The sequence below is a fragment of the Mesocricetus auratus genome, unplaced genomic scaffold, assembly GCF_017639785.1.
Source record: "Mesocricetus auratus isolate SY011 unplaced genomic scaffold, BCM_Maur_2.0 Super-Scaffold_100025, whole genome shotgun sequence".
In the NCBI taxonomy this organism is placed as follows: Eukaryota; Metazoa; Chordata; class Mammalia; order Rodentia; family Cricetidae; genus Mesocricetus; species Mesocricetus auratus.
In genome coordinates, this window is record NW_024429206.1 from 15827045 (window position 1) to 15846481 (window position 19437).

General features: G+C 57.6%; 1 protein-coding gene across 24 annotated transcripts in view; it reads right to left on the reverse strand.

Annotated features, from left to right (window-relative positions):
- Nucleotides 1–1194: 1194 nt before the first annotated feature.
- Ncor2 (nuclear receptor corepressor 2) overlaps nucleotides 1195–19437 on the reverse strand; it is a 159201-nt gene continuing 140958 nt past the window's right edge. For 11 of the 24 annotated variants that reach the window (XM_040731477.1, XM_040731479.1, XM_040731485.1 and 8 more), the window contains 19 exons: nucleotides 18361–18501; nucleotides 17999–18079; nucleotides 17332–17627; nucleotides 16228–16582; nucleotides 14868–15089; nucleotides 14171–14416; nucleotides 13220–13369; nucleotides 12963–13112; nucleotides 12693–12879; nucleotides 10568–11097; nucleotides 9595–9747; nucleotides 9362–9507; nucleotides 8960–9153; nucleotides 8192–8341; nucleotides 7590–7735; nucleotides 6964–7017; nucleotides 3767–3994; nucleotides 2787–2966; nucleotides 1195–2353 (listed from right to left, as the gene is read on the reverse strand). In XM_040731477.1, coding sequence (XP_040587411.1) covers nucleotides 2172–2353; nucleotides 2787–2966; nucleotides 3767–3994; nucleotides 6964–7017; nucleotides 7590–7735; nucleotides 8192–8341; nucleotides 8960–9153; nucleotides 9362–9507; nucleotides 9595–9747; nucleotides 10568–11097; nucleotides 12693–12879; nucleotides 12963–13112; nucleotides 13220–13369; nucleotides 14171–14416; nucleotides 14868–15089; nucleotides 16228–16582; nucleotides 17332–17627; nucleotides 17999–18079; nucleotides 18361–18501 — 3791 coding nt within the window. In that variant the 3' untranslated portion in view covers nucleotides 1195–2171. Of the gene's footprint in view, nucleotides 2354–2786; nucleotides 2967–3766; nucleotides 3995–6963; nucleotides 7018–7589; nucleotides 7736–8191; nucleotides 8342–8959; nucleotides 9154–9361; nucleotides 9508–9594; nucleotides 9748–10567; nucleotides 11098–12692; nucleotides 13113–13219; nucleotides 13370–14170; nucleotides 14417–14867; nucleotides 15090–16227; nucleotides 16583–17331; nucleotides 17628–17998; nucleotides 18080–18360; nucleotides 18502–19437 lie in introns of all 24 variants that reach the window. The other 13 variants (XM_040731493.1, XM_040731489.1, XM_021233267.2 and 10 more) reach the window with 8 other exon arrangements.

Consider the following 19437-nt stretch of genomic DNA (forward strand, 5'->3'; position numbering starts at 1 on the left):
GACCCCTGAGGGAGGCGCTGAATGACCCTTTCATAGGGGTCACATATCAGATTATCCCGTGTGTGAGATATTTGCATTATAATTCATAAAAGTAGCAAAAACAGTAGCAACAAAATAATGTTATAATTTTACGCCTGGGGTCACCACAACATGAGGAACTGTATTAAAGGGTCCTAGTATTGAGGAAGGTTGAGAATCACTGTCCTAGAGGACCCTAAAACAGGCACCAAAGTGGCAGTGTGGCAATTTTGAGTTTTTTTTTTAAAGATTTTTTTTCGAGACAGGGTTTCTCTGTATTGTTTTGGAGGCTGTCCTGGAACTCACTCTGTGGACCAGGCTGGCCTCGAACTCACAAAGATCCACCTGCCTCTGCCTCCCAAGTGCTGGGATTAAAGGTGTGCGCCACCACTGCACGGTCCTCCATCACCATCCGGCCTCTTTCAAGTTTTTTATAGCAAACCCAAAGAGGTCGTTTTAGTCATTTTGGTCAAGCCAAAGAATACTCACTACTGACACAATGAACAGGAACAAGTGAAATAGTTCATAGCAAGAAACAAGAGTCACCCAGGACACCCTCGCTGCAGATGTGACTGACACACACACCCTCCCCACAGGTGTAACTGCTGGACATTTACACTCATAAGCAAGAATACTAGAGGACTCACCACGGGGCAAGGACCCGGATGCCTACTACAAGACAGTAAATCTTCACCATGTAAATGATGCACACTGTCACTATGAGTGAGAATACCTGCCACCTTCATCGCGAGCATGCGTGCTATGTTCCTATTACAGGTGTGAATGGCTGACGCTCACCACAGGTGCGAACACCTCATTACACACTCAACTCTATGCAACCCCCCTCGATGCGGTGCAAATACCCCAGCTCTTCACCATGCTCTGACTCCAGGCACAAATGCCCCACACAAATGGTGTGAACACCCAGCGGCTTCTCCACAGGTGTGAACACCCTGGTACAGTGACCATGGGTGTGAATACCATCTCTATGATACAAGTACCTGGTGGCCTCCCCATCGCTGCGATCACTGGATGCCCTCCAGTGGGACTCTACTCGGGGTCAAAGTTCACTGCTGGGTGGTGACCTGAGGGACCGTCCCCTTGACTGTTGGGGCTTCCTGCTATGGTCCTTCGGTCCTGGCTGCCCAGTGAGAAGCAGAGTGAAGGCTTTGTCACTTGAGTATAATTTGCTTTTTTAATTGGAACAACATGTGTAAATGACAGAATGCCACCGTGCACAGATGGCGGCCACAGAATATGCATCAAGTCCATTCTGCCCAAGGAAGGGGGGGGGGAAGGGTGCAGGGCTGTGTGCCGGCGCCCCTGCCCCCGAGTCCTGCGTATGGCAGGGTCACCACCTTGGCCGGCACACGCCTCTGGAACGTAAGCAGAGACCAAAGCACAGCAGCAGTAACACGGGGAGTCCTTCCTTGTGTGAAACGTCTGAATTAACTCATTGAAGGTATCAAAAATATACCCTGTAAGCCAACACCATTTACACCTGCCTTCCCTCCCATCGCCGTAGCGATGGCCAGGAACGGTCCAGTTCTGACAAACATCCGTGCCCCGGGCCACGCCTGGACCCTTGTGCACCCACCTGGCTTGATGGGTTCCCAGTCTTGTGGGCTGGGTGGCCTTTGGGGACTGCGATGACAACAGCATTGGGGCAGGATAAGCTGGGAACGTCTGTCCAGAGCGCGAGCGGGCTGGGGGCAGAGGGAGGGGCAGGGCCACGAGCTCAGCGTAGACTTTGGTTCCAAATGCGTTAAGGGGCGAGGCAGTGGCGTGGAGGTGCCTGGTCATCCTGCGGTGGGTCCCTGCTGCCCCAGATGCAAATGTGCAACTGACACACGATCGTTGTACCCCTTCCGGGCCTGCTGTCCTCCCCCCCTGTCCACTCCCCTCTCGAGCACCAGGTAAACATCCCCTGAGTAAGGTCACTGCGCAGGGCCAGCCCAGGGCGGGAGTCTTAGTTAAGGCTTTAGACAGGCAGGATGCCAGCTCTGGATGGACAGATGGGTGGACGGACGGATGGACGCGCAGGCAGACTCAGGGGCTCCTTCCTCAGTGGGGAGAGTCGGCAGCTGCCTGCTCCATGCTGGGCTGCTTCTGCCTCGTGCAGGGACCTGGCACTGCTCCCCTCCAACCTGGAGTCACTCGCTGTCTGAGAGTGTCTCATACTGTGAACACAGCAGTGGCTTGGGCTCCTCGTCCCAGGCGTGGTGGGGACCGGCCAGGGGCCCACTGCCTGCTGCGAGGCCGGGTGGGGGTGGGGAGGCCATGACACCTGCCTGCAGCCGCATAATCAGAGGGTTGTAGGGGAATGGTGTGGACCCTGTGGAAAGACAGAAGAGCACTGGAGAGGGTTCCACAAGCAGGGGAAGCGCCCGGGACCCCGCCTGCCACGCTAGAAGCCAGAGCCTGGGCCTCCTGGGGCAGCACCATCTAGTTTCCTGTCTCTGCAGGTTTCTCAAGACTGGCTCTCTCCTTTGCTGCTTCTCTGCACAGCCCTGCCACCTGTTGCTTAGACTGTGGTAACCTTTCCATTTCTCCGTTTTGTCTTCTCCTGCCTTCTGCTTTCCCATCAAAACCCTGCAGTGTTTGACAGGCATAAAAGGATGCCAGGCTCCCTTGCATGACTGGCCGCTCTGGCCAGCCGTGCGGGACCCTCTATCTGTTGCTTCCTTTACCCTTCGTTGGTAGGCGGGGACCAGGGACCACCTCCCTCGCCTGTCGCTGGGGTCGCCTCTACCCTGACCGACACCCACCTGCAGATGAGGGTCGGTCCTCCCACACGCGGTTGGTGAGTGGTGTTCGGCGATTGCAGTCCCCTTCTGAGTGTACCGAGGAGACCGAAGGTGGCCGGTCTCCGGACCCCAGGCCCGGGGCTGGGGACTTGGCTTTTCGGCTGCTGGGTCTGCCAGAAACCTTGGCTTTCCCACCGCCACCTGCAGGGAACAGAGCAAGAAGGGGTTGAGTTAGATGGTGCTGACATCAGGACACCCACACCAGCACTGGGGGGGGGGCGTGGGGGGGGGCGTGACTTTTGCCTTGGGGAGCCACCTGCTTCCTACGGCTCCAAGACAGAAAACTAGCATGAGTAACCCTGAGACTATGAATCCACCAGATGGCCAGCCCCTGGCATGGAGAATAGAGAGCATTTCTATGAGGGAGGTTGACTACTACCCTTCTAGGTGTCCCCACCAGGACTGTGCGCCTCAGTGAGAAGCATCAGACCTTGGCTGAATGGCCCTGGGCTGTGCTAGACCTGAAGGCCTCTACTTCGAGGTCCAGACCCCAGGACTGGCCCTGACCCTCGAAGGGGACAGGAGCACCTCTCTGACTGCGCCCCTGCTTGGGAATGGCAAATGCTACAGGCATTGGCGAAGTGGGAGCTGCCTGTGTGCTGCCTGACCCTTGAGGGGCCATGCACACACTAGACTCCTCCCAGCAGCACTGGCCACACACGGTGGGCCTGGTCATTGCCATCCCTGTCCACGCAGCAGGGGAGGGGGGGCGGGACGAGGGCAGCAACGTGAGCACGGGAGAAGCAGCGGTGCCGGGGGCGAGGGGACGCCCTCCGCAACGTGGGGTGTCGGACCAGCTTTGGATTAGCAAACTAGATGTCAAACACGCACAAAAATAAGGTCAAAGGCTCCCAAGCTCGAGGGGGGAGGTGAGAGGATTAACGACACTGGGGGAGGGAGGGACACAGCCGGGCGGGCGGGCGGGGGGCAGGCCTGCAGACCTGGCGAGGTGAGTGCGTGGTCACTCCGTCCGTCAGCAGTGGTTATGGGCATAGCAGCAGCGGGCAGACTGGCACTGGCATTCAGAGGGTTAAAAGCATTGGCGCCGAGCGGCGGGGGCTCTTCCCACTGATCATATTTACCCATGAGTGCCTTTCTAATAATGGCCTCTAGCCCCATGTTGGTGCTGGCGTGTTCTTGCACCGCCTGGCTTCTACAGGTCATAAGGCCTGGGAGAGAGACAGACAGACGGACACACGGGGACCGGGGCCAGGGAGCCAGAGGGTCGCCAGAGAGAAAGAGGGAGGGGAGAGAGAGACACAGTGAGCACACATCTGCAGAGCATTGTCGTCCCTCCCACCGGCCTCTCTGCAGGGTGCTGATGCGGGATCCTCACATCCCTGCAGCTCATGGCTGTTCCAGGGAGGGGTCTGGGGCAGCTAGAGGCCCCAGACCCATTCCTATCTGCCCTCAGAAAATCCGAAGTCCTCTCTGCACCCCAATCACAGCTGGGGCTGTTTATTTAATTCTGACTACAAAAGGGTGGCATAAGGAGGCTGTCTGTGCCATTGAATCAAGCCAGAGCGAGGTCCTGGGAACGGGGACAGGGACGGGGTGTGTGTGTGTGTGGGGTGATGGGGGTGTAGAAATCCAGCCATGGTCTTCTGGGGGGTGGATTCTAGGAAGGGCTATGGGGAGGGAAGGTGGCCAGAAAGCTCCCTGCTGTCCCCCTTTCCTTAAGGGGTTAAGGGACACCTCTGTTTGCCTGATCCCCCAAGCTGGGCTTGCCTCCCCTGCCCCATCTCTCCCCATAGGAGCCAGAGGAGAAAGGTACAGAGCTGGGCACGAGGGGTGGGGTCACAGCCATGCAGTTATGTGCGTGCGAGGACAGGGCAGCGCCAGACAGGTGTAGGGCCACTCCAGCCCTGGCTGCCCTGGCCCTATGACAAGGACAGGATGGTCAAGTCAACAAACTCGCCTCAAGAGATGCTTGTCACCTCCACTGAGCCTCTGCACACCCTCTCTATTTGGTCCCTCCACCTCCATGAACTGGGCTCTAGGACTTTTTGTAAATGCCAGGCTGGGCAGATGTCTTTCCAGTTGTTTCAGGTTGCTTCCAGAATCTCTTGAGGGCTGGAGCCTGATTAGCAGGCTTGGAACCCCAGCCACTTAGAAGGACAGCAAGCTCGCAGGTAGCCTAATGTACAGTGTGAGTTTAGTCCACTCCATGCTAGCCCGCACAACATAGAGAGACCTTAACTCAAAGTAAAAAAGAGCAAGAGGGCTGGACTGTTGCTCAGGGGCAGGACACTTGCTTGGTGAGAATAAGGTCCTCGCTTTTCTCCCAAGCACCAAGAGAACCCCTCCAAATCCTGACAAAGAGAGAGCAACAGAGCAACCACCAAACCACATCAAATCAACCTCACCCCACACCACACAAACCCCAAATCACCACCAACAAAAACACAAACAACAACAAAACATCTGCAAGATTCCCAGCCTATGCCACAGCCCATTCTGTGGAACCCGGTGAACCTCCAGACTGCCCCAGCCTTGTGAAAACACTCGGCTCAACATGCTGGCCAACTCCCTGGTTTGAAAACTCGCCATGCTCCTGAGTATGGAGGGACAGTCATTTTTACAACCCCATTCTGGGGTGACTGTGGTAGTAGCCCAGGCTTATTTCTCTCCTTCCTTTGGGGTTCAGGTAAGCTGGGAGGCAGGGCTCTCACAGCAGCCGGCAAGCTTCCCTCAGGGCTAAGTCAAAGCCGCCAAGAAAAAGCTGACCTTCCAACAGGGGTGAACACACACACACACACACACACACACACACACACACACACACACACACACACACACACACACACACACTCACTCCTCCACATCCAGAAGGTGGAGGGGGACAGGGGAGCCTCCTGACACACACACACACACACACACACACACACACACACACACACACACACACACACACACTCACTCCTCCACATCCAGAAGGTGGAGGGGGACAGGGGAGCCTCCTGACACACACACACACACACACACACACACACACACACACACACACACACACACACTCACTCCTCCACATCCAGAAGGTGGAGGGGGACAGGGGAGCCTCCTGATGGGGCATCAGGGGCATCGCTCCTGGGTCTTGTACACAGGGTGTTGAGCTCATGGCTGGACGGCACTGGGCACAGGCATGACTTTCCCTATTTATCTCTGGGAGGGTATTAGTGTCACAGGCCAGACCTGGAAACATGTCTTTGAGAACTAACATTTAAGGGGAATTCATGAGTAGGTACACGTGTGTGTGTATACATGAGACAACTAAGTTAGGTTTAGCAAAAATCCCTGTACTACTCCATGAATTTCTATATATACACACACCTGGGTGTCTAGCACCTATATCAAGATTTAGAACATTCTACATTCATTTCCAACCACATCACTGCCTTGATCAGTTTCCTTCTACCTGAGGCTTAACAAAGCCCCTGGTATGTTTCTGGGCTTGTGACATTCCCCACCCAAACCCCCGCACCCCCTGCAGTTCCTGTGGCCCTCCGGAAATGCCCTCAAGGGCCCAAGGCTCCATACATTCATGAGGAAGGTCAGCAACCCTCCCCTGTTCCTCTGGCATGGAGTCCCCACAGACACCCTTGTGCCTCAGTCTCAGTTCAGGTGTCACCGAGCACATTTGGTCCCACCCAGCTTTTTTTCACAGGGGCAATTTAATTACAGCCACGGGGACCCTGGCGCTCCTCCGATCCCCAAGACACCCTAAGCCCCAAGCACCATACAGAAAGCCTATAATTTCTAACACAAACCGCATGAGAGTTTGACACCCGTCTCTTGTTTTATACCCTCATTTGACATAGAAAAAGGCTACAGCTCCCTGACAGGGACCCCAGATGGAGACTTTAGTACGAGAGGTGCCTGCGTGCACCTCAAGCCCAGTCCACTTGCTTTATACCTGGTGACATGTACCTGACATCCACTCAAGGGACCCTGATCTCAAGCCTCAGAAACTCCTCAGGTGGGGAGGGCTCTAGGTAGTGGAGGCTGGCTGTCCTGCTGTGTCACTCTGGGTCCACTGAGGCTGGGAGGAGGGGCCCAACCTGAACTGGCTAAGATTCCTTGTCCCCAAGTCAGCGGTTGGGGAAGAGAAACTTGCTATGCAGACACACAGGAGGGTTACCTGCTCCAGTGATGGCGGGCATGTTGAAGATCTCCGTCCCAGGCTGGCCAATATCTAGAGCAGGGTGACAAGGTAGGTAAGGCCTAAGCTCACAGGTCCTAGGAGATCTGCACCATTATCTATCTGTCCCCTGTACAGTCTGAGTTGAATGTCTGGGCACAACTAGGGACGTGATCCTCCAGACTTAGTCTGGTAGTTGGTCACCAGCCTATGCCTGTGCTACCAGTAAGGGCTCCAGAAGGGAACAGCATTGCCCATCTGTCCCAGCCACTCCTCCTACTGGTAGGAGACGACAGTGGAAAGCCCTCAATTGTCACTTCCCAGTGTATTCTCCTAAGCATCTGGTCCATGTGACCCCTGAGCTAAGGACAAGGTTCCTGTCCTCCGACATCAGTCATGGCGAAAGGCACCACGTCTGTGACATGATCCTGGAGGAATGTGCTGTGTTCCCTGGCGCCTGGCTGTTTGTACTGGTATTACTGAGTGCCTACTGTGTACAGGGTATTATTGTAGCGCTACATGCTGAGCCAGTTGGTAACCACTGGCAGAACGGCAGGCTCCTCCGAGGTGGGGTTTAGAGTATTAGCTCCCTCCTGCTGCCAGCCCCAGCCCTGGCTTCCCCTTACTGTATTCTGGCTCGTTCCGGTTGTGGGTGTTGAGTTTCTTGTTGATCTCCTGTTTCTTAGACTTCACCATGGCAGAGTTGCTCTCAGTCAGCTTACTGAAGAAAGCTGGCGGCTGGCTGGTGTTGCCTGGAGACTTGGAGCCCATTCTGCAGGGAGCATGAGACATGCAGGGTCAGCAGGCCAGGCAGGAGCTCGCCATTTGGGTCACAGTGACTTGTTCAAGACCAACTGTTTCCCATCCCAGGCCTGCTGGGGTCCACTTAGCCTTGGCTTGGGGTAGCTTGTGAGCCTCCCAGGGGTACTATGAGTTGCCCCAATGAGTAGCTAGATTTGACACAGGAAGCCCCCAGAACACATACTCCCTGAGGCTGGAGGCCTGTTCTGCAGCGTCCCCACTCACCCCTATCCTGTCTGCTCCAGTGAGTGACAGGACAGGGCACGGATCAGGCTGAGATCCAAGATGGGACAGGGTGCTGCCACTGAAGCCCCACAAAAGTTTATCAGTCTGCTGAGCTGGAACTGGCTGAGCCTCCACGCTGGGAGGCTGAGGCCCTGGGGGTACTGGGACTGCCACCTCTCAGCAGGGCTTGCGCCATGGGTACCTGGGCTCCCCTTGTTCCCCGTCCCGATACAGCAGCGGGTACGCAGCGCTCCGAGGGTGTCCTGGCTCAGTCATGCCCTCCGGTGGGGACACGGGTTCAATGCCATCCTCACTGCTGCCCAGGACTGATGTTTTGCTGGGTTCTGGGGATCTAATGGAGACAGCATCTCAGCTGACGGTAGACTTCTTTCTCACAGAGGGGGCAGCCCACTGCCCACAGCAGGGCTCCCCTAGGCGGCACAGCCCTGCATAACTTCCTGTGAATGGCCAGATGGTGGCCCCTGAAGTATGGAGACTCCAGCGGGCTGTTGAGACTGGGCATGGTTGGAGTTCTTTTGAGATAATCTAACACCTGGGAGCTTTTGTTTAGTTTAGAGTCGGGGCAGCCTCGCTGTGCAGTCCACGCCGGCCTGAAGCTCAGAATCCTCTCACCTCAGCTTCCCCAGAGCCCCCTCACCTGTGCTTAGAGGTGTCTGCCACCATGCCAGGCTGCCTACGGTGTTTTACCCATGTTGTGAACCCAGCCAAGGTACATGGTATGAGATGGTAACTCCACGCCTCCGTTTCCCCATCCGCTAACCTGGAGTGGCGCCTCTGACCCTGGCTAAGCTGGCATATATACCGTGCTCAGTCGACACCCGACTTTGTGCTGCTTAGTGAGCTTTCGCTTCCCCCAGCATCAGTTTCCGGTCAACGCAACACCCTACTGAGCCGACCCCCTCCCCCATGCCCCAGCCAGCATCTGATGTTGATGTGAGTACATCCTTACCTCTTGCCCCCTTCGCTGTGTGGGGATCCCCTGGCTGGGGTGACGTGGTCGGGGGGTGGGAGGTAGAGGTCGCTAGGTGGGCGGCGGAGATCCAGGACAGGGCAGCTGGCTCCAGGGAAAGAGTAGAGAGGGGCGGGAAGGGGGCCGCTGAGCTGCTGCGGGTGGTGGCGTGTGTAGTCCTGTGTGATGACCTCCTGTGGGGAGGGGGCAGTTCAAGGGTCATCCTGCCAGAACCTTCCAAACCTTCTGACCTGGTTCTTGGTCTCCCATGTGGATCTTATGGTGATGGCCCCAAATGACTGGGGATGGTGGCCACTGTATGTTAACTCCTGTCTGACTCTGGGGTGTCACCCCCATATCCACCTGCTCTCCCAGTGGCAAGGGCCAGAGACGGGCACTTACACTGATGTGCTGAGCCAGGGTGACCACCCTCTGGTGACCTTTGATGCCTGGGGCGGTCTGGAGGAGCGGGCTAGATGAGGGTTGGCTCTCGGGCAATGGCCGCAGATGTGGGAGGTGGGTGGCCTCCGCACTGAGCTTCATGGGGCCTGAGGACACGACAGAGCTGTCAGGGGCTGGGGACAGCTTGGAGCTGCGCCTCAGTTTCCCCACCTGCTACTCTCTTGGGGTATCACCTGGCGGCTTGTGTCGGAGCTCCCCTTCCAAGTGGCTCTTCTCTAGCTCTTCCAGCGGTTTGGAGAGCCCCTTGTCATGGGTCAGGCTGGGTGAGCTCACGGGGCTGATGGGTTCCACGCCATCAGGGCTATAGGCAGCTCCACCGTGGTAACCTGTAACAAGTGGGCTCGAGTCGGAACGTGGTGTGGGCTTAGGCCGGGTTGCTCGCTGCCTCCCAGCCATTCCTCCACACTGGCCGGGCCTCAGCATGGAAGGAAATGATATCGGCCTGGGGTGGCCAGTGAGGAGGAACGGTGAGTGATGGGAGGTCGGGCCGCATGCTAGGACACAGACGTACCCAAAGGGCTGTGGGAGTCTGGCTTGGGCAGTAAGAGCCAGGATGAGGGACACAGATGGGCAGTGGTGGAGAAACGGGAGGGAGAGCGCGTGTGAGCAAGTGTTGGGTGGTGTGGGGTGACTGAGCAGCACGGGGTCCCCTGCCTTGGTCCCGCCCCACTGTCCCTGACCCACACGGAGAAGTTTCATCCTCTTTGGGCTGTTGCTGGCATGGGAAGATAAGGTGGACACCCAGCCTTCCTCTCCTCCTCCTCCTCCCTCCCTGCCTTGACTTCCTCCTCAGAGAGCCCGCAGTCACTGGTGGCGCCCGCATCCCCACCCCCCTATATGAAGGTGCAGGCGGTGGCAGGAGATGGGAGGCGTAGGTGGAGTCCAAACCACAGATCCATTCATTAAAGGAAAAAAGGTGAAAAAAATCCAAAAAGAAAAAAACAAAAACAAAAACTCATGACGAAAGGGTGTGCAAACGATGAGGTGCCCGTGTGGGCTGGAGTCACCACAGCGTGCGAACTGATGAGGACGAGCTCAGAACAAAATACCAAAACCAACCAAAAAAGGGGAAAAATTAAAAGCAAAGATCTGAAAATATCTTTAGGCCACAGATGGGGTGGGCAGGTGGCGGGCCGGATGTCTTACCGTCGCCAGGGGAGTCGTTGGCCAGCGAACCTCCTTCTCGCGGCCCCCTTTCGTGAGCAATTTGACGCGTGATTATTGCGTCTATGAACGTGGCCGCTGTCAGGGTGGTCTTACCCAGAGAACGGAGTTCCAATTCCTGGATGGAAAAGGGTTTACTTTGAGTCTTTTCTCGGTGCAGATCTGAGGCTGAGGCAGGCGCCGGCGGGTCCGGACTGGCGTGGTGGGGTGCAAGGCTCTTTGCTGGGGTGCGGGCGATTGCTGTGTGGCTGGAGCTGGGGGGAGCTAGGGATCGGGGCTCAGAGCTCTTGCTGGGTGAGGAGGCAGGTTCCCGGGCTGGGGGCTTGGCGAGGAAGGCATGGCCAGTATCCACACGGGGCCGCTCGGGTCGGGTGACCCGAGAAGTTTCCTTGGGTAACAGGACAGGCTCCATGAGGGTAGGGTAGACCCCTTCAAGGGTGCCACCAAGTGGGCAGTGGGTGGCAGGTGGGAATGTGGCAGCCGGGCGGACAGGAGATGAGGTGGAGGTGGACCTGGAAGGGAACAGAGAGGGTCAGACAGTGCTGCTAGTGAATGACCCTCACCCCCTAGGAGTCCCTGCTAGTGAATGACCACCTCACCTCCTAGGAGTCCCTGCTAGTGATGGCCCTCACCCCCTAGGAGTACCTGCTAGTGAATGACCTCACCCCCTAGGAGTACCTGCTAGTGATGGCCCTCACCTCCTAGGAGTCCCTGCTAGTGATGGCCCTCACCCCCTAGGAGTCCCTGCTAGTGAATGACCTCACCCCCTAGGAGTCCCTGCTAGTGAATGACCTCACCCCCTAGGAGTCCCTGCTAGTGAATGACCACCTCAGCCCCTAGGAGTCCCTGCTAGTGAATGACCTCAGCCCCTAGGAGTCCCTGCTAGTGAATGACCTCAGCCCCTAGGAGTCCCTGCTAGTGAATGACCACCTCAGCCCCTAGGAGTCCCTGCCTCGCACCCCCTGAGACTCCCAGAATAAACCTGTTCTCCTGACTGACCGAGGCTGGTCCCATTCAGTCTCTCACGCCCAGAACTTTTCACTGAGTCCCTACCAGGCGCCAGGCACCATCCCGACCCTGAGAATACAGCACTAACTAAGAAAAGGTGCCACAGCCTCTGAGAGGACGGCAACCCACACAGGAAAAGACTACTTCCTCCTGAGGGCAGCCACTGCCACACGACCAGAAGTGTGGCCCAAGCAGAACCAGCGGGGCTCTCTTAGGAGCTGGCACCGATGCCGAGCCTCTCAGGACCGAAAAGCATGCGAGCCAGGAAGCATGGGACTGACTTCAGGCAGGACCACACACAGCCAAGCACCAGCTCTGATGCAACTGTGGGCAGCACTAGCCCTGCAGTCATCCTGAAGCTCCCTGCTCTGGCTTTTCAAATTGGTACTCCTGGGCCTTACACTAGTTACCACTAACTGCCTCATGTACCCACCCCACCATCTACGGCCCGTCAGTCCATCCATCTGTCCCTCCATCACCCACCCACCTTTATACGTTTCAATCCATCCGTCCGTCTATCCACCGCTCAGGCATCCACCATCCAGTTATCCATCACCCACCCACCCACCTACTCATTCATCTGTGTCTGCCTACCTGTCCATCCGTCCACTCGTCACCTACCCATCCCCAGTTCATTCAGCCATGCATTTACCCATCCATCTACCCACCCATCCACCCATTCGGTCACCCACCTGACCCACCCACCTGACCCACCCACCTGACCCAGCCACCTGCCCAGCCACCTGCCCAGCCATCAACTCACACATGCATCCGTCTCCACACACCCATCCACTCAGCCGTCACTCGCGCCCTCCGTCCACCTGTCTGTCCAAAGCATCCTCTGTTCCCTCACCACCGTCTGCCCAGACACCTCTGCACCTCCTCTACCCTCTGCACACCCTTCTGAGCCATCCTCCGCCTGCCGAAACACGACCTACTGCCCGCTCTCGCCTAACGTCCTCGCCAATACACTCATCCACCCACCTACCAATTCCGCCGTCGTCTGTTCAATTCTCTACCCGTCGGCCCATCAACCCCCCCGCACTCAGCACATCCATCTGTGTACCCTCCCCCCAGGCTTGTTCCCCCCGGTGCCAACCTGGCCCACCTCAGGACCGTGGGCGTGCCGGGTTCCACGGAGGTGACCACGCCCTTCATGCTCGTGTTGTGCAGCACACTGGGCCTCTGCTGCAAGGCGTCCTGGGTCCGGGGGGAGATGGGCGAGTGCTGGTGGGTGTGGGAGGCGGGGCGGCTGCTGCCCCCAGCCCCGCTGCTCTGCTCCGTACCTGGTGACAGGCCGCCGAGTCAGGGGGCAGGCCCAGGCGGCCCTTGAGGACCTGGGGGTGGGGCGGGGTCTGGGGTGCCCTACCGGGTCTCCAGATGGGTGCATGCTCCACTGTCGAGGTGGACGTGAGGATGGACTTGTCGCGTTCTCGCTCCCGCTCCCGCTCCCGTTCCCGCTCCCGCTCCCGCTCCGATGAGGACGTGGCAGTTGGTTTAGCCAGGTGAGTGGGGCCTCCTGGAAACCCCAAGGTCAGAGTCTGAGCTAGAACCCCAGGGGCCAGAATCTGCCTGCAGAGCACAGGGAGGGAGGCACCCACCCACCCGCCCACTTGGCAGGCGCACCTGGGGACAGTGGTGAGCTGCTGTGGCGGCTGCTGAAGGGTGGGGGCGCCGTGGGGAGGTAGGCAAGGCGGTCGATGGCGGTGGCAGGGGTGCCTGGCGTTGGTGGCACCAACACAGGTAGGTGTGGCACTTGGGACAGGTCGATAATGCCTGTGGGGAGGGGGTGGTCAACTGTAGGTACCTGAGGATAAGCCAGAGACCTCGTGCCTGGCAGCGCCCCTCCCTGGTGCCAAGCTTGGCCCCAGGCCCTGGCATGTAGTGTCTCTCAACCAACGTTTCTTGAGCCAAAGCAGAGCCTGCTCCGTGTAAACAGCCCTTTCCTGCAGTATCGGCTCCTTGCGTCCAGTCCTCGCCCTCAGAAGCCCCAGAGTGGCTCCAGGAGCCACAATGTCATCTTGGAACAATCGTGGCAAAGGGACTCAGACTGTTCAAAGACTCCAGGAGTCAGTGCTCCCAACAGCCTCACACTTTGATCTCTCTTTCTTCTTTGTTATTTGTACTCAAAGTGTCTCATGAAGCCTAGGCTAGCCTCAAACTCTATGAGGCTGGCCTTGAACTCCTGATCCTTCCACTTCTACATCCCGAGTTTTTAAAGGGGTGCAATACCACAGGCCCAGCCTGGGTTCTGATCTCTTGGATGCTGAAAGATGCCTTTGTAGCAAGGGCTCAGAACAACATGTAAAGGCCCATTGTGCATGATAGCAAGAGGTTCCTGCTACTCACACCGTTGTTAGATGTGACCCGATGTATGGCATGCTTGCTTCCCCAAGGAGCCAGCATGCACCCCCTAGTCCACCCAGCCCACCAGGCGCACTCAGTGGCATCCACACGGGCCGTTCTGCCCCCTCGTATAGTGCAAGACGCATAAGGACCCCAGTGTCTTTTGCACCCCACAGCACGGGAAGGCACAGGATGAGGCTCTGCTGATGGACGCAGTCCTGCGCAACTTACCTCGTGGGCCAGCGGCATAATTGAGGGCCAACGAGGACTCTCGTGGTGACAGACCCCTCAGCATATCAGCGCGCTGGGCCATGGCAGAGGCAGCGTTGTGGTGCATTTGCTGCGAGGTGATGTAGTCATTGATGATGGTCTGGCGATTCTCCAGGGCCGCGGTGTCAGGGTAGCCGCGGATGAGGTAAGGCGGGTACAGGTGTGGGTAGGTGGGGCTGGGGGCCAGGTGCCGGGGCAGGTAGTAGGCTGTCGGGGAAGGAGGGAGGGAGGGTCAGGTGGTCCACGCCTTGTCTTCATGCTCCCTACTCCTGCACCGCCAGCTTTCCTCTTCCTGTGTACCCACATGCCCCCCCCGTACATACAGAGCTTGTGGCCTGCTCCCTGATCAAGTGGGACATTTGCTACATTTGCTGTCAGTGCTTTAGGAAGCACTCCCTGACACAATGCACCAAAAGTACAGGTCCTGACACACTAACAAAGGTGTCTTCAAAAAGGCTCCACGTGATGGCACACGCTGGAGCCCTCATTTAATGCCCTCGCAAGGCTCAGGCGAGTCCTGCAGGAAAGGAACTGTAAGACCCAGTCCATCCCCTAGAACCTGCTGCTGGTCTCAGTGCTAGGCCTATCCCCCCTCTCCAAACCCGAATATCCCACCCAAGGAACCACTGGTACCCAATCTGTAGGTCCAGGTACCCACCTGCTTCCAGAGGGAGCCCTCGGGGTATGGAGGTGGGGTCAAACGCCAGCGGGATGTGGCCCCGGTACAAGTCCACACCACTTACACCCCGGAGTAAGTGTTCATAGGGCGAGATGGGGTGCGGGTGGTGCTCGGGCACAGTGCTGTGTGGGGACTTGGCAATCTCCCGGGGTGTCGATGTCAGCTTCCGGTCCTGCGACGCCTTGCTGGACAGAAGGCTGCCTGTGGGGACAGGTCACAGGCCTCAGCCTCAGAGCACAGCCACTGGGCTACACTGTCAGAAGGCCCAGAGTCTCCGGCCTCTCTGCTTCTTATGACATTAATTTACTCCCTGATCAATGCTCATTCATTCACTCATTCCGTCAGTCTGAATTAATCATAGGCCGGCAGTTCCCATGCTGAGGAGAGGGATCACCTCAAGAACAAAGCAGACAAGATCCCTGGACCCCAAGGGGCCACTGTCACAGGTAAGGAGCACAGGGCTTGAGAGAGAGGGAGATGTTTGAATATAATCTCTCAATGCCACAGTATGTGTCTGGAACTGGCTGGAGGTGGCCGTAGCCCCCTCCACCACCACCCCCCCCCGCCAGATCCTGACATCTAAACAGGGTGGTGCGAGGTACCCAGGGATGGCTACAGACAGAACTGAAGGTGGAGCCTTCAGGGTGGGGGGCGGTGCATGCGAAGGCCGCATGTGTGGGAGGAGCTGAGGATGGCAGAGCGAGTCCAGGAGGGCTGGGCTGAAAGAATCAGGAGCGGCGGAGGGGACCCACATGTGGGTGCTCTACACCATGGCGACATTACTGGAAGGATGTACTCTAGAGAGTGTTTCATTTAAACCAGTGCCGCTGTAATTCTGTGTGTGTGTGCGCACATGAGTGTAAGTGTACGTTGAGTCGTGTGTGTGTGCGCGCACATGAGTGCAAGTATACATGAGTCGTGTGTGTGCACGAGTGTAAGTGTACATGAGTCGTGCGTGAGTGCGTGTGCGTGTGTGTGTGTGTGTGTGTGTGTGTGAGGAGGGGGTCAGAAGACAATTTCAAATGTCGGTCTTCACCTTCCGCCATGTGTGAGATGCGGCTGTGGCCTTCAGGAGACCCTCCTGTCTTGGTCTTCCATCTCACTGGGAAGCATGAGGATCACAGATGTGCGTGAGTGTGCCTGGCTTTATGTGGCTTCTAGGGCTTTGACCTCAGGTCCCCATGCTTGTGCGGCAAGTTACTTGAAAAATTCAGTGAGCGGGAACAAGGCAGGCTCTGAAGGGAATGTGGAGGCTGGGCAGCAGATGGACAGGCTGTGACGGGGGCAGCGAGCTGTCCCCTCCCCACAACAGGCAACTGTGGGAGCCTCACTCACTCACCCTCCTGGAGGCGTGGCGTGGGCTCCCTTGTAGTCACAGGCGAGCCACGTGGTAGGTGGCTGGTGAAGGGGGCCCCGTGGTCTTCGTAGGTCAGTGGGCTCTGCCGTGGCTTGCCCAGCTCAGGCACGACGGCCGGGGCCCCACGTGTGATGGAGCCTCCCGCACCACTGGTGATCCCTGACCGGCTCTTTAGACTCTCTTCATAGCAGGCACGCTCCAGCGCCCGAGCGTCAGCCATCATGTCCAGCGGGTGCAGGGTAGGGAAGGGCCGGCCAGGACTGCCAATGATGGAGCGTACATCGTGTTTCTTGGTGCCGGTGGAGGGTGCCCCGGAGTCGTACTTGAGTGGTGTGCCCTAGAAAGAGGGTGTGGGACTGTACTTCTGCACAGGATGGGGCATCTTAAACCCCTTGGGCAGATGGAAAGAGGCCCATGACGTCCGGGAGGCTGGATGCGATGCCTGTTTCAGCCTGGCTACAGCCCCAGAGACACCCACTGACCCAGGGGTGCCACGGTAAGGCCGACTGCAGGTGGACACAACACAACTTTCCTCACGGGGTGGGACCCCAGCCATCCAGCAGCATTACGGAATCCCCGGTCAGAGGCACCTGTGACCCCAGGCTGTGGTTCCAGGCCCAGAGCTGGCATTGCAAACACTCTCAGGTGATAAGGGAACTGACATCACGGAGAGGATCCCACAGCCTTAGCCAGGTTGGGGACACTGGGCACACTTGGGCCCCAGACCTCAGTTTCTACTCAGTGTTTTCATTACTGTTAACTTTGCTGGGTGTCCCTGGCATCAGGTGACAGTCCCTTCCTAGATGCCTTTGTTCAGCTGCTTTGCCTCTTTCTTCCCCATCAAGCCATGACCATGGGAGGGGACAGTGGCCCTGGGGGTGGCATCAGGTCCCCCATGGAGCCTCTTGATGCACACGTGCAGGGAAAAATGCTGACAGCAGCAAAGTGACAGAGATAGAGACACAAGACTTGGGTTTCACAAATGTCACCGGTGACCCACAGCAAATTGGTAACCTCTCTGAGCCTCAATTCATGCACCAATGCAATGGGGTCAGTATGAGAACCCCCTTAGGCTTCTTCTAATACCTGGGTGATGGAACCTTCCTTGAGAGGTCGTGGGGCCAGCGGTAGCTCAGGTGTACGGCGCAGCTCCTCTCTCGGGATCTCATGGATAGAGCGACCTGCCTCCTTCACAGTCGCTACCACACCCTCGTGAGCTGGCTTCAATTTCAGGGGACCAAGAGGGTCCAAGGGCCGGGTCTTGTAGGTCTCAGTCAGGTCCCGTGGTGGCGGTGGGGGCGGTGGTGTGCCCTCTCGCTTCAAGAGCTTGGCCTCCCGACGTAAGTAGTCCTCCTGGGCCTCTACATAGGACCGCGGGATTCCTGCCAGGTAAACAGTATTGACTCTCCATGGCCTTGTCTGGCTCAGCCTGGGGGCTCCGAGCAGTGATGCCTGCATCTAATCTGCCTGAGTTCAAATCCACCTTTTCCTGTGTGGCCTTTGGGTAAGCAAACTGACTTTTCTGAGCGTGATTCTTCACAGGAAGTGAGGGCACTAACTGAAGCCACATTGTGATGCTCATCACAAAGACATAAGCTAAAGGGCCTTTCAATGATCTGGGGCTCCTCCAGGTGTGAAGTCAGAGTAGTCACTCCCCACGGGAGGGAGGGGCTTGCCCTCTGTTCCCAAATCCCCAGCCTGTGTTCAGTCTGAGGACAGAATGGCACCAAGGGGTGGCGTTGGTAGGGTGTACCTTGTGTGATGGAGCCCCGGATGTGATGCTGCTCCTTGAGGTGGGGGCTGTGCTGCTCGGGGATGGCACGGCCCATGAGTCCTGGGGAAGACAGGGATTGTGTCACGGTATGTGGTCTGGAGGGCTGGAGCCCACCAATGGCAGTCTCCATCTTGACACAGGACCCAGCAGGTAAGCGCCTCTTTCCCTGGGTCCCATTCCGCTCCAAGCTTAGGCTCCAAGCTTAGAGACTCAGTTTCTCTGTAACATTGGGCCAACCACTGACTGGCTCTCTCCAGGGATGTCAAGATGCCACCTCCCTTTCCATTCCAGTCTGGGTGTCTGGGAGGCTCCTGGGACAGCACCTGGCCCTGAGCACTTACCCTCGATGCTGGCTGAGGTGATGGTCCTGCCCACGCGGCCCTCCATCATGTCATAGGTGCGCTTAGGGGCGGCAGTCTCGTGGGGTGGGCCCGAGCTGCTTCTGCCGTCCTCCTTGGAGCACTGTGACACAGACATGCCTCCTGGGAGCCAGAAAGAACACATAATGTGGAGTAGCTGTAGGAGGCTGGCACCACACACATGGGGCTTGGTCTGCAAACAGGCAGAGCTGGAAGGCAGGCTGACTGAGCCTGTGGGGCCCTCAAAACCAGTTCAATTGGGAATTGCTCTGGGCAAGAAGAGCAGGGCGGTGCCACCTACTGCTATGTAGGCGGATGTGTATCTGTGTCCATGGGTATGTGTGCACATTACAAAGACACACCAATGCGTTTGCATACACAGGGAAGCCCCCCCCCCCAAGCTCCTATAGATCTGTATATGCACAGATGTGTGCACCAGGCCCCAGGTGAAGTCATTTACACGTGTGCCTTAGCATGCCTGGCAGTGAGTGGCTTTGCCCTCCCCCGTAACTTGGACATTCTGAGACCTGGGAGATTACAAGGACAGGACTGGCAGCTGGGGCTGGGGCGGACAGTGAGTAACAACCTGAACACCTCAGACCCACTGGACCCAGAAAGGACACAGAGGGCATTCAAATCTCCACAGACAGGCTGGAAGGTCAAAACCTGAGGCTGTGGAGACTCCCGAGCTGTGACTCAGGGCTCTGCTAGGACCTGTACCAGCCAGCTCTACCGTCACTGGGAGCTGACAGTGGGACATGCAGCTGCAGGCCTTTCCCAAGACTGGGCTCCACGGGCAGGTGCCGCAGGCACACAGGGCCTCAAGGCCTGGCGTCTGTGGGGCCCAGAGAAGCTGGCAGGCCCCAGGCCTGCCACTGGTAGTGCTGGGGACAGGTACCTGGCCATTGGGTCCCGGGTCCCTCAACTCGTGGGCTGCACTGGCTACCACGGACTTCCCTGTCATCACTCTCAAAACTGCCTCCAGCTTTCCCAGCCTATGTGGGGGGAAGCCACCAAGACCAGCCCTGACCTCTGCTGGGTTGTGTGCCTGCAGGACAG